Source organism: Solea senegalensis, linkage group LG18 (genome assembly GCF_019176455.1).
Source record: "Solea senegalensis isolate Sse05_10M linkage group LG18, IFAPA_SoseM_1, whole genome shotgun sequence".
NCBI classification, from domain to species: domain Eukaryota; kingdom Metazoa; phylum Chordata; class Actinopteri; order Pleuronectiformes; family Soleidae; genus Solea; species Solea senegalensis.
Genome location: NC_058041.1, coordinates 14024820 through 14039093, shown reverse-complemented (window position 1 = coordinate 14039093; position 14274 = coordinate 14024820). Strand labels below are relative to the sequence as shown.

The 14274-nt window shown below is 41.3% G+C and overlaps 1 protein-coding gene across 1 annotated transcript; it reads left to right on the top strand.

Annotated features, from left to right (window-relative positions):
* Positions 1-159: 159 nt before the first annotated feature.
* Positions 160-13735, top strand: dclre1a (DNA cross-link repair 1A (PSO2 homolog, S. cerevisiae)). The gene is made up of 9 exons (XM_044013449.1): positions 160-867; positions 1546-2907; positions 2991-3124; positions 4713-4831; positions 5927-6070; positions 6656-6801; positions 9439-9593; positions 11420-11561; positions 12835-13735. The coding sequence occupies exons 1-9, from the start codon at positions 444-446 to the stop codon at positions 12999-13001; spliced, it is 2793 nt and encodes a 930-aa protein (XP_043869384.1). The 5' UTR covers positions 160-443; the 3' UTR covers positions 13002-13735.
* The last annotated feature ends 539 nt before the right edge of the window (positions 13736-14274 follow it).

Below are 14274 nucleotides of genomic sequence, written 5' to 3'. Positions count from 1 at the left end.
ATTTTTAAATTATATTCATGTTTTTTTTTAATTACAAGTTAAAATGCGTCTGCGGGTTTTATGCTTATTCACTTTGAACAACTATGCAAATATTTTTTTTCGAGGTGTGCGGAAAGTGCTCCTGTGTTTCTGCAGTTGATTTTACTCATCATGGCACTGTGGCGGTAGGAGATGACTGACACCAGGTCCTAACATGTTCTTACTGGATAACACAGCAAGTTTAATAGAAAATACCAATTACTTTAATATTTAAGTATAAGAAACAACTTTAGCATCGTCATTAAACGTCATTATATCAAATCATCGATCAGCTGTTTGAATACGGTAAGGTTTATCATTGTTTTGTAACCGCGGGATGGTATCAAAGATCAACTCCTGTGTCATAACCAAGGTCTTGAGGAGGACGCTTGGTCACATCGGGGAAGTTACTCCATTTCCCCAAAATGTCACTTAAGGACGACTCTGAAAATGACATCTGGGAATATAAATCTATCGGAAAGAGAAAGAAGACACCGGAACAGCTGCCTGGTGTTAGAACTGTTAGTAAAAGAAGATGCACCCTCAGAAAAGCCTGCAGGAGAGACACTGTTGTCTCTGTCGAGACATTTGAAGGGACTGAAAAAGGGACGAAAGTTGAAGAAAGTACTTCGGTTAAAGATGGACACAGCAACTCAGAGAAATTCACTCTGCCTCTAGAGTCATCAGCTTCCTGTGAGGAGGCAGTCCACACAGTCAGTGCTGCTGCAGAGGGACTGTCCTCTGTAGACTTCTGTCCCATGTGTCAGATTCCCCTTTCAGCCTTGGTGGTGCAGAGTCAGAGATGGCATGTTGCTGAATGTGTTGACATCCCCAGGCACAAATGCACAGGTACAGACATCCAGCTCATTGACAAAGTTGATTGATACACAGTAAAGAGAGATATTGTGTGATCAGAATGGGAGTGAAGGTTGCACATGTACAGTATGTCTACTGCTGTCATCAAGTCAGCTGTGTTAACCTATTTTAACATGGAGGGGAAAGGTTAGGTATCAAAGTGCCATTTGTTTCTTCCTTATAAGAGCAGAATAGTTATCTGTATTAGTGGATGCACTGTGATTTTGAGATGATAGTTATGGTTAGTTGGCATATACGATATGCCAATTTACTAAGAACTGATACCAAAACATATATTTTTACCTGAGCCCACCTGCATTTACATAATATTTTTCATAATCATGTCTGATGTGGATATACATTTTTCAAAAATGAACTATTCAGCCTAATGTTTTAGTCAGTAGGGATCTTTGGCTTGTTTGCTTACATCCAATAACACAGTTCTAAAGCCAATATCTGCCATTACCATGTTATATGCCGATAATATTGTGCATCTGTACTGTGATATTATCAGCTTACCTTGTTAAAAAGATTTAAAATGTGTGTCTCTGTCTGATATTGGTATTGCATATCAATAGCCATCCGTTGTCTACCGCTTTATCCACTTGAATACTTATGTAGTACCTGATTGTAGTAGGTGTCATTTTTGTATTGTTGTGTGTGTTCATACAGAATGTCCAGATGGCCTACAGTGTTCTTCTACCATTCCAAGCCATTACAAGAATTTTAACCACACGCTCCTTGCCCACAGCAGAGCAAATGGTGACGCAGCCCTCCTCAGTCTGTCTCAGCAGGCTGAGAACAATGGAGAGTCGAGCTTTAGTCATCTGCCTGGATTGATAAAAAATGAGGTGGATGACTTAGTGTTAGATAATTCACAGGACAGGGCTGTCAGTCCTTCTGTCTTATCCCCTCATAACAGCAATAACACCAGAACACCTCCGTCTAAACTCACAAATGGACTTCTGTTGCTGCGCTCTCCTGGCCCGGAGGATTTAAAGAAAAAGAAAGGCTGGTCGTCCTCTACTAAACGCAACAAGCCTGTCAGAGCATCCCAAGAAAGTAAAACAGAGCCAGAGGAAGTCAGTGGAGGACAAGGTTGTGATGGTTCTTCAAAATGTGAGCCTCATCCTGAAAATGATGATTTCATATCATACTCACCTCTTTCTGAGTTACCTCCACAAGCTGAAGATAGTAAGAGTGAGTGTAGGAAACAACTTTTTAATGGTGGTGCATATGAATTTGATGATAATGATAAGTCAGTGATACTGCTTAGTGATGGCTTTTCAAGTGAAGATGAGCTGCTAACTCAATTTATAGATAATTTCGAAACCAATAAAGCAGACCTGTCATCCTCCAACATCCAGCTGGAGCCAGTTCCCTCATTAGCACCCACTGATCAGCCAGCTGCTGCTGAACGCAGAGCAGGTTCCACTCAGAATGAAGCTGCCAGTGCAGTTAGTCCATGTAAAACTAGCATTCAGTCTCCACAAAGTATTGTTTTAGAGCGCCTGAGAGAAAATCTCCTCAGCTCTGATAGCCTGGATTTAAGAAACTTGAACGAGACCATTCAGTTAGAGCAGCCTCACACAAATTCTCATCAAGTACCTGCAGCTCAAACCTCAACTCCCCAAAGACCTCAAACTATGACACCACAGAAGGGCCAAAGCAAAGCCGCTCATGCTTCTGGTCTGAAGCAGACAGACATTGGAGTGTTTTTTGGCCTCAAACCCCTGAAAGTGAAGGAGAAAGTGGCTGAGAGTGGACCAAATGAGCTAAACCCTGTTTCAACTCCAATGCGCGGTGAGAACTCGGGACACAGACGACCAAGGAGAGACGGCCAGAGGAAAAGTAGGGCTGACACAACCACAAATACCTCACAGGGAACAGCGACTGTAGGAAGCAGCAATGCAGTAAACACTCAGGGAGGAGCAAGGAGTGGTTGGAGCAGTGGATGGAGAAGTAGAAGGAACAGAGTGGACGCTAATGGGGAAGTTCAGTTACCACGTTGTCCTTTCTACAAGAAGATCCCAGGTCAGTGATTGTCTGTATGAATCTGACAGTTCAGCGCTTTTGTATCTGTCGTCTAAGAAAAATATTTGTTAACTTTTCTTCAGGGACAAAGTTTGTAATAGATGCTTTTCAGTACGGAGAGATTGAGGGCATCGCTGCCTACTTCCTCACACATTTCCACTCGGACCACTACGGAGGGTTGACCAAGAACTCCACCCTTCCAATCTACTGTAACAAAGTAAGTCATATTGTAAAATAAAACTATCAGTTGTAGTTTTTCCTTTTCTTTGAGCAGTATAGCAATAAAATATTACATTTTGGTGGTAGTACAGAAATTGAGTGGCCTTGGCTGAGGTTTGCGCTGTTTGTGTTGCATCTAGTTAGTTTATTTATTTATTTAGTTATTGTGATAAGTGCAGCACCACCGAGCCCAGTATGAAATCCCACAGGGACATGAAGTATCTAGTTATGGGATTATATATGATTTATTGCACTCACGATATGTGAAAGGTGGTGAATTTCCATTATCGGGAGGAATTTACACAAGTGACATGAAAATGCTGTAGACTCCTAGTGATTTATTTTGAAGTGCCACAAGGGGGAGCCTGCAACTCTTCCTGTCATTCCTGGACCTTGTGGTTCCTGTTTTTCACTTTCAAAAATGTGTATCCCATCTGTGATGCAAAAAATATTTCTCATGTTTTTGTATGGTTTAGAACTTTAAAAATTTAAAGTGGATCTTTACTATTATTATGCATGAACTGAAATTAAATTGTCCAGGGATGCCATGAAGACATAAAATCTTCATGGCATCCCATACCTCATTGTATCGCGTTACTTGGCCTCATGTTTTCCACTTATACTGAAGTAGAAGTAATAAGGAGTTTTGGGACTTGGCGTTCCCGTTGACAGGAGAGGGTTATGGATGGTAGTTTTATGCCGTCTCCCTCACAGAGACCTGTTCTTTGAAATTTGCTGCTTTTGAAGGTGCTAAAAACCTTTGTTGTGTCCTTTTCGGAAAATCCTATTTATTTACAGCTCATTAAAAACCTCCATGTCTGCTCTTTGGCACAGAATTCATGGAGTTAATGTTTGCTCCATTTGTTATCTCACTGCACTGTGTTGACGGAGAGTAATGACAATTTCACTTGCAGCTGGCAGCTGTGAATACCAATTTGCTTGGGGCTCTGACGACATTGGCGCTGATGGAAATTTGAAGACCTATTTTATGACACAGTCGTGCAGAAAACACTTTGTGTTCAGGAAATGTAAATGTGTCTGGGTCTCACTTAATATTTCCTTTTAACTTTGTCTCTGTGAAAAACCTGCAACCAAATTAAGATATATTTGTTACGTAATATACTGACCAAATTGAAGAATTTAGACTTTGCTTGTTTCTTGTTTATATTGGGTGCATAATTTGTTTGCATCTACCAAGGATATTAAACAGCATACAACTGTGAAACTAACGGCACATTAGATGGTGTGCAGAATCAAAAATATTAGGGAAAAGGAGTTTAGCTGTGGTGATGTAAGGTCTCCTGTCAAATGGATCAAAATCACAGTGGAGCTTGTGTGTGGGAGTATTGTTGGATTATGTTTTGTGTCAAGGGGCAGTTTGATTTGTAAATGGTAAGCAATACAGCAGCTGCAGTGATTCTGAAACCCTCTGAGAGTCAAACAGTGAAACATGTTCACAATCTCAATCTTGGATGATGGAACTGTGATGCTCCAACATCTTATCTTGCATTTTGTTTTTTTCCCTGCTAGTGGTTGCTGCTAAATTAAAAGATGTGAGTTGACTAACGTCTGCCACTTGTGGTCAGATTACAGGCAACCTGGTGAAAAGCAAACTGAAGGTGGCAGAGCAGTATGTCCACGTCCTCCCCATGAACACACAGGTGACTGTGGAAGGAGTCCGCGTCATCCTCCTTGATGCCAACCAGTGAGTCGCCCATTGAGTCGTGATCATCTGCTTATTAGCAGCCACACAGTTTGTGAGAAGGAAGCACTGCGCTGTGAAATGTCGACTGAGATGCTAAAACATCATGGTGAACATCCGAGAAATCAGTTTTCCAAACATTCAGACCTGGTATTAAAATGTGTCCTGAGTGACCACAGTGAACATCACAAGTGGACAGCGTGACGTACAGGTCTGAATGCTCCTAATGCATCTTCAAACTATGTGGCGACCAGTGGCAGTTGCTGGTCTTTGAAACAGGGGAAGCTCATTTCAGGCCCAGTTATTTATATTCTACTAACGACAAGAACAACATGATGATGCTATAATAGTGTTTTTATTTACAGTGTATATGTATAAATGAAAATGGTCGCACAATGACCAGCTAGTTGTCTAAAGACTTCCCTTTCAAAATCCACACAGGTCTGAGGCAGAAAAGGCTCAGCTGTCATGGATGTTTCTGCAAAACTGTCAATCAAAAACTGGGTCCACCTTTCACCAATCATGAAAGTTCCTCCAATCATCATGCAGAAGCCCAGCATCCGCTCCCGTCCACTGCACCATGTCCCGTAGAGAACAGTTGAAGTTGAGCTTCAAGTGGTTTTAATGCGGAGGCTGCTAAAGGGCTTCTGAACAAACTTGTGACACGTTCTAATCGTGCCCTAGCGCATGTTTAGTAAATGTTTAGTTGACGACATTTCAGAGGAAATTGAGCTTCCCTTGCTGTCTTCGAGCAATCGCCACTGGTGGCTACATTCCTTTACACATGAAACCCTCCCTTTACCAAACACATAAGGGAACTACAGTGGCCTTATCCCACCATAGAGACTCAAAAAAATATGTACTTTTTGTTCTTGCAAACAGACATGACATCTGTGTCTTGCATATAGCGCAGGTAAGTGGATACAATCACAAGTAGTCACAGAAGATGCCACCAGTGTGCATGTGAATGTCAGGTGTGAACAGTCATACATAATCCTGTCCACATGTGATCCAATCATCCAAAGATGGATGTGAATACCAAATCTGACCCAGCACAGGGTCACCAGCTTTACCTCTAATCTGTGCCTGTTATGTTAGTTGTCCAGGAGCTGCCATGCTGCTGTTCTTCCTGCCTGATGGACAGACTGTCCTCCACACCGGCGACTTCAGAGCGGATCCGTCGATGGAAACTTACCCCGAGTTACTCAGCTGCAGGGTGCAGACGCTCTACCTGGACACCACGTCAGTACCTCTTATAAAGACTGGATTGTAACTGAAACAACAAAAGTGTTTAAAATCCTTTTATTTACCAACACAGGACATTAAAAGGTAATTTGAGGTATTCTAGATGATATAACTCGTGAAGTAAAATGAGACAAAAAATCCAAGGCAGAGCCAGCAAGGTAATTAAACTTAGAAAAAGAAAAATCTATTACTCGTAAAAGAGATTTGTGCCAGTAAATATATTATATGTAAAATGTCTGCATTAATATTTCAAAAATCATTTTGTTAAGTATTGTACTTATATTGGCCAAAACATTTCCAGCACTCTATAGAGATCAGTATTTCACGCTGTTTCATTTTGGTTGCCTTTTAATTACATCATTCTGTTTACTCCAAACTGGACAACAATTCTCATGATCCCGCACTGCTTCCCATCACCATCAAATGGGGTCTCAGAGACCCCTCGTAGTAGAAATGACATTAAACTGCCCATAATTCACATGTACTTCTAGTTTGGTTGAACTGTGTGCACCTCACTCGCTTACAGCGACACAGAAACCCTGAGCAAACTCACATGTTCAGTGTGATCTCTCTTCTCTGCAGCTACTGCAGTCCCGAGTATACGTTCCCACGGCAACAAGAGGTTGTCAACTTTGCAGCGAACACTGCCTTTGAGCTGGTGACGCTCAACCCACGGACGCTCGTGGTATGTGGTTCCTACTCTGTGGGGAAAGAGAAGGTGTTTTTGGGTAAGTGTTCAGTGTTTATGCAAATATTTGTGTGGTTGTTCAAAACACGGACATAAGAAGCTGCTATGGTACCCGACGTTACACTGTGTTCGTGCACAAACACATACGCAACGGTCTTGTCAGTTTATTTTTCACAAATATTTTGGCGCAAACAGGCAGAAAATTTAAGTGTCTGCTTGAGAGCAGCAGTGGAGATTTATCACACGACAGGGGACGAGGGGATTTATTGTTTCCCTCCAAAAGAACATCATCAAGAAAACTAGAACCAGATTCAGGCAAAAGACTCGGAGGAAGCTGGTTGTCAAAATATCTTTTTATTTGGTTGATCAAACCAAATGCGTGTCGACGGAGAAGCTTCCTGTATTCTGGAGTAAAAGTTCTGATCTTAGGATAAAAAGTTACATTTCTTTAAACCCATTAAGGGGACTTTGTCTGGAGAAGGTGATTCAGCCAATGAGATTGTGTGAGAGATATTTGAATGGGACAATGGATGCATATTTCAGTAGTGCCTGTCTGGAGGATGTTTGGGGTGTGAAAAGGATGGTGAAAGTGCTAGTGGTGGCTTTGTAAATGTTAATCTCAGGGGGTAGGAATGGCATTTGATGTGCAGACCTATGGCCAGACTTCCTGGCTCCAGATACACTGAAAACCACCAAAATCCAACAAGGCTTTCTATGGCGTGCTTCCGCACGGTTAAGTTGCATTTTGGGTCTTTTTGCTTCAAGGCAACAGGGCGAACAACTACCCCGCCATGTGGCCACTTTTATAGGCTTCCTTCATTTTATGACTTAATATCATAACAATCTTACATATAGCATCTCTTTTAGTGCTTGTCTGCCATGAGAAGGATGTGTGTTGTGATTAATCATTACACATAGTGTAGAATAATGATTGAACACTGACAAAGAAAGTTGGGGATGTGAGGTGGTATTGTCTTACACATCATTCAACATCAGTCCGATAATTAGGCAGAGTGATGGGAGACGTTTGTTTGACGGCTAATTATATAACTGAAAATGATATGGTAATTTCTTTCATTAAATTCTGGGAATGGTGATATGGCTGTGTAACAAGGTAAAGCATGTGGCACAATGTGATGGACACAAAGTAAATGTCTTTGTGAAACTAATGCTGCGATGAGTGGATTTCTCCCGCAGCCTTAAATCACCACCTGACCTTTTCTCCCTCTGAAAGGTCATTGGATATGTCTTTCAGCGAAACGGGATTGGAACATTTTTGATTTGTTCTCTCTGTTGTCCTTGTGTGAAAGCAATCAGTCCTCTGTTCATACACACGGATAATAGTGTGCTCCACTTTGGTGCAGTGAAGTGCTCCAGAAAAAATAACATTGACCTCACATAGAGAGAACAACATGTATTCATTCTCTAATCAACTGTGGTTTAACAAGCTCTGCACGGAATGGCTGATTGAATTATCTGCATGACTGTACCATAGATTCACAAAGAGTATATGTACACGTGTACAAGGTACACGTTGTTGCTTTATAATAAACGTCGTTACAAATGGCATTTCAATAACATTTCTAAAACGTGTTTCATTGTTCTATTCTAAACATAGTGATGATATTATCTACATTAATGTATTAAATGCGTGTCTTGTCTCACATTGTCCCTCAGCAACATTTAAATAGTGTAGATTAGTGTACAATGTTTCCATTTAATTTTTAACATTTAATATTATTCAGTTTTATTATTATGACTAATTGAACATAGGAGTAAAAAAAAGGTAAAAAGATAACACATTGCAATTACTTTCCCTGGTAACTAGTTACTTTTTACAATGCAGTAACTCAGTTACTAGCTCTTTTTGGGAGAAGCAACAAGTAACTATCACTAATTACCTTTTAAAGTAAGGTGCCCAACACTGGTAGCTGTAAAATAAAGGCTGCTGGGATTAAAATACGCTACAATGGAGTTATTAGTCAAATTAATAATTTTCCCTATGTAATATAAATAAAAGGTGTGTAACTATATATTAAGTGAGATTGCACATTAATGATCAATATGTAAATATGCCAGATTACAGCCATTAACTAATTGTGTTGACTGTATTAACATGTATTAACTACATGTGTTGTCCAGGGGCAGGTTGAAGGAATCAAACTAAATTGTGGAAAAGTGGTTATTGTACTTTAAGTCGAGATGGATTACACATTTCCCTCATTGTGCTGCACTGCTCTTTTGTATTAAGTTTCAGATTACACAGGTTGGGTTTGTACTTGACGAGCAGCTATAGAACGTATGGATGCAAATCCAAACACATTTTTTAAAGATAGATTCATATTTACTCATCGTCAGTGTACTGTGATTATTTGAGTTTGTTTTATTTAAATGGAGCTGAAGAATTCAATTTTTTTACTTAATTTTGTGTGATATCAGAACTGTAACCGTGAGAATGAGACAAAGTGTATCATTTCCTCACATTCCTGATCTGTCAGATCAAAATGAGATGAAAAGTGTCAAATTACACTCTCGGGTCTAAGAGTTCTTCAGAGCATGAACACTAAATTCTATGGTAGATCGGTGGTGGTGGTAACAACTTTAAGTGTGTACTATTTTTTAATAAAATATGGCAGAGTCCTCAGCTCTGATTAACCCTGTTCTGCTTCATTTTTAGCACTGGCAGACATCCTGGGCTCTAAAGTGTGCCTCTCGAGAGATAAATACAACACAATGTGTTGTCTGGAGTCGGAGGAAATCAAACAGCGCATCACCACCGACTGGAAGGCGGCCCAAGTCCACGTGCTGCCCATGATGCAGATCTCCTTCAATGTAAGTGCAGTGGTCTCATTTTCTGATACGAGGACACGGATTCTACTGAGAGCATGAGTCCTCCGGAGGATAAAATGGATTCTATTCCATCAATGCTTACAGTGCATTTGTATCTTATCAGACTTGTATACCATAGGCAGTTTCAGAGTTTATGCGCTGATAAATAATCACAGTGGGATGATTCTTATCCACAAAGTTCAGGTGTTTGGTGGTTTTATGAGGCTCATATAGTAAAATCTGTGCCTGCTTAAATAGATATACCCACCAGCTTTAAACTGAAGATGATGTCACTTTGTAAACTCACTCACTCCCTGCACCAAAGTCCATAGAGAACGATTTTACACCATTGCAAACAGGACTTGTTGGTCCACTGCTGCCTCCATCACTAAGTATAAACGTGTTATTTTTGTTGCTTCAGTGCTCAGACTCAGAAGTGACACACGTTTGCCAAATGAGGCAGCGGTAGACCACCAGCTCCTGTGTCCCTACAAACTAAAAATGCTGATTTTCACTATGGAATTTGGTGGGTGAGAGAGAGAAAGAGTGGTTTATAAACATCAGTTTCCAGGCTCTTAGTGTTAAGACTGCTACTCCACAAAGGCACGACTCAAAACAGTTGAGATTTCAAAAACAAAATCACTTAACTTGTCTCAGAAGGCTGGTTCAGTACAAACAAATCCAGGCAAACAACTCCATAAAGGGCAAGGCAAAGGCGGAGGTCGGTAAACAGGCGATAGTTCAAAGAAACAGGAACACAGATCACGATAAATGGCAAGAGGGCTGGACCGTTAGACATGGAGGCACAGAGGGGATAGGGAACACAGCTTATAGACACAGGCGGTGGAGGGAGACAACGAGACACAGGTGAATCTAATGAGGGCGGGGCAGACAATCAAGACTGGAGGGAGAACACAAAGGGGCAGGAAGTGAAGTGATCTGAAACGAGAGGAGAGGAGAGGTTTCACAATAAAACAGGAAAACATGAAACATGACAGAAAGAAACAAAAAAACATTAGCCTTAAGGGGAATGCCACGATGTATCTGGTAGGAAAAGCAGGTTACGCTGATTTTTGTCTGTTTTCCATACAAATGCACTTCAAAATACCTGAAACTAACCATTTATCACCCTTGAGCTGTAGCTGCTCTTCTATGTGAAGGACCTTGAAGGGTCTTTGAAGTCAGACAATGGCTCTTTGCAGATGTTTATGTTCAAACAAATGTGTAGTACCAGGAAGTACGGGGACAAGGGTTACAGAGGCTACTGTGAAATTGTCATTGCTTTAAGAAAAAGGCCACCATGTTATTAAATTGCCATTGCAGCGTTCCTCCAATAGTCTGTTGTCCTTTTGTGAAAGCTGCACGTATCTAAGGCTGAAGTTTGAAATGAATATTTCAAAAATAATATGTACAAGCACAGATGAGGTGAACTTGGCACAGACAGGCTGTGGAAGTAGTTTAGGTTTTCACTGAGGCCGTCTGAGTTATGAGTCAACCTTTAATTTATTGTTGTGGTGAAATTTCCCAGAGTAGCTCATTTATTGTTTTGGATCAAAAATCCAAGTCTCAGCTATGACATGTTGGTTGAATTAGGAGTAAACAAAAAACACTGTGTAACGGTACACTAAATTGTCCACATTTTGGACCGCAGTCCACCTCTGTGACCCCCCGGAAGTGCCTGTACCCTGACGGTTCGGTACGAATACACCCCTATTATCTGTATAATTTACGGTGGTGCTGTATGTGTAACAGTGTCTTATTAGAACCTCATAAGCATATGATGCATCTGCTCATCAAATCCTCACGTAACCCCACTTTTTTTCCCCCAGAAACTGCAGCAACACCTGGCTCGGTTTACAACACAGTATGATCAGCTGGTGGCCTTCAAACCCACAGGCTGGACCTTCAGCCAGCAGGTGGAGTCAGTGGAAGATATCGAGCCTGCGATCAGTGGCAACGTCTCCATTTACGGTGAGCAATCATTTTCCTCCCGACATTCCGGTTTCGATCAGCATTCATCATAGAGTATCAACAGAGAATATGAATGCTCGGTTTGTCTGCTACAGGGCGGAAATGATCACGGTTGAGTGGCCTAGAAAATTAGTTTCTATTTATGAATTCTGTTAATGGATGAGAAGTGGAGTACTCATCTCTTACTTTCTTAGCCACAATATTCACAATATTGTGAATATTGTGGCAAGCTTGCCTGTTATGGGCTAAGCTTTGGGTTAATTAAGGAAAAGAAAGACCTGTCCCTTTAATTGTAGTTAACTGTAGTTTTTCAAACCCCTGCTTCTGTGGTAGATTATCATGGAGGGGGAAAAAAGGAGAGCGCATTCTTTTAATTAAGCGACCGAAAGTAGTACTTCACAGCATAAATCATTTTTGTCACGCCACTACATTCTGCTAAGACTTGATCATAACAGTGGAGTTCTCTCTCTCTCTGCCAAAAACAACACGCTGCTGCATTTCTGGCCTGGCTGCTTTTCTTCCTGTCCCGTTCCATGGTCAGAATACATACAGCTGTAGCATTAGCACCATCTGGCCACAATCACCAGCGAGAGGCTTGGGGGTTGCACACGCTCGAGTTATTTCATCCTCCTCAGCAGTTTGTGCATCGCTCAGGTGGAAGTAAATTTCCACAGTGTCTCCCTGTTGTTACTCCACCATGTGTTTATCTTCTCCTCCTTGCCCTTCCCAGCCATATTCTGCTGCTGCTGCTGTGTGTTGTGTGAATGTGGGAGAACTCACTGTAGTTTTAGATTAGACGTGAAGGACATTAAAAACCTGCAGAGGGACGATGAAGGACACAAATGTAGTGGCAGCTGTGATGACGTTTGATGAGGTAAAGTCTCCGCCTGGTCTGATACGGGCCTGTGGGTGATTTTCTGTCCAGAAACTCTGCCTCGTTGCTTGTCTGACTGGATTCCCATCTCTTTAGACATCTGGCTCAATGACAGCGTTTTACCTCAAACCAAATCTCTTGTGCAGTCGCCAGGGTTGACGTTTCATAATTGAGAAATGAGGAAGAAAAATACGACGGCAGAGATCATGTCTGAAAAGTCCCACTGCTGCTTCACTTCTAAAACCCCGCCAGCCTTTTTCATCTCAATCTACACTTCAATAATTAATTTATCTTTTAGGCGTATTAGTCATTTTCAGGAAGGCTATGTTTGATTGCCGTTGCCAGACGTTTAGCTACTGTGATAATGGCAGTTCTACTTTGTGTCTCTTTCTGTGACAGGAGTCCCGTACAGTGAACACAGCGGCTTCCTGGAGTTGAAGCGCTTTGTCCAGTGGGTGCAGCCGCTCAAGATCATCCCCACAGTGAACAATGGCAGCTGGACGAGCAGGAAGGCTATGGAGAAGTGCTTTAGCGAGTGGCTCAAGGAAACTAAATCTAAACGGTAGCTTATTTACCAGTAAAGTGTTATTACCTCTGCTGCACATTTCACATTACCTAAAGGGATAGCTCAGGGTTTCTTTGAAGTGGGGTTTTATGACACATACATTATAGTCAGTGTCTTCATCTGACTGCACTCTGCATGCTCCCTGCACTGAGAAGCAGCACATACAGTGGATGCAAGTGCGCCAAAAACAGATTTTAGCCACTTCATAAATGAGCAACTGAATAAAATCTACACCAGCTTCAAGGTACGATATCTTAAAAATATGTGTGCCACTATCTCTCTTCTCAGCAGTGGATTAAAAGTTGGATGTTAAATTGCTTATTCTGTCAAGATGAAGTGGTGAACCTATTGTCAAAATTGCATCCACATAGGTTTTGATTTTAGAAGGTGAACATCTTGTTTAGTGGCTTAAATCTACATGTAGAACTCAGTCAGCTCTACCCCTTCTTTTGAGAAATCTGCACTATCCTTTTAAAGTGCAATATGACCATGGATAACAAATGTTGTAGTCTGCTCAATGTATAACTATTTCAACACTAAAATAAAAGAATGAAGTTAAGATGAACTTGTATCATGAAACCACAGGAAAGTATTTTCCATTGGAGCTGAAGGAATGGGATGTTTGGCTGCTTCCAGTTATAACTGTTTGTGCCTAAAATGTATATTCCTCTTTGAAACTGTACAGTTTGTCTGTATTTCTGTTTTAATGCTGAGAAAATAAATGTTTTAAATGTTCTTTTGATACGTTGCCATATACTGTGTGGTAGCATTAACCTGCACACTACACACTATACACCGCAGAGACGTGGTACACAGTCTCTCCTTTCAGTCACAAAAATCTGGTGACGTGTGAAGTATTACTTTCAGACCGTGTCACCAGAGATTGAGGAAACATCAGCGTCATGACTTTACTGATAACAATTCAACCCGTAGAACGGGAAATGTTAGCTCACGCTCTCTCTCTCTCTCATACACTCTGTTGGTGGATATAGAACTTATTTTATGGTGTAGACTCTCTTAATAGCCCTTTTCCACTATGGTCCCAGCTCGCCATGGCACAGCATGGTTTAGGTTGGTTTCCCACTACCAAAATAGTACCTACTCAACGTGGGCGGAGTCATGCCGAGTCGGTGTTAAAACGCCATAAGTCATAAGTACTGTGGCGCTGCTGCTGCTGCTGCTACTGCTGATTGCTTGCTGGTCGGTATTGTTTTTACGCGCACTTAGGTGTAAATCATGACAAGATTCTTCCTTAGTGTTTGAAATGATATTAG

What these genes read in the sequence shown, in the direction of transcription:
- dclre1a (XM_044013449.1), top strand. Translation starts at nt 444, where the DNA reads ATGTCACTTAAGGACGACTCTGAAAATGACATCTGGGAATATAAATCT. An exon ending in TGATGCAGATCTCCTTCAAT is followed by an intron (nt 9,594 to 11,419) that starts GTAAGTGCAGTG and finishes TTTTTCCCCCAG; the next exon opens with AAACTGCAGCAACACCTGGC. An exon ending in TGGCAACGTCTCCATTTACG is followed by an intron (nt 11,562 to 12,834) that starts GTGAGCAATCAT and finishes TTTCTGTGACAG; the next exon opens with GAGTCCCGTACAGTGAACAC.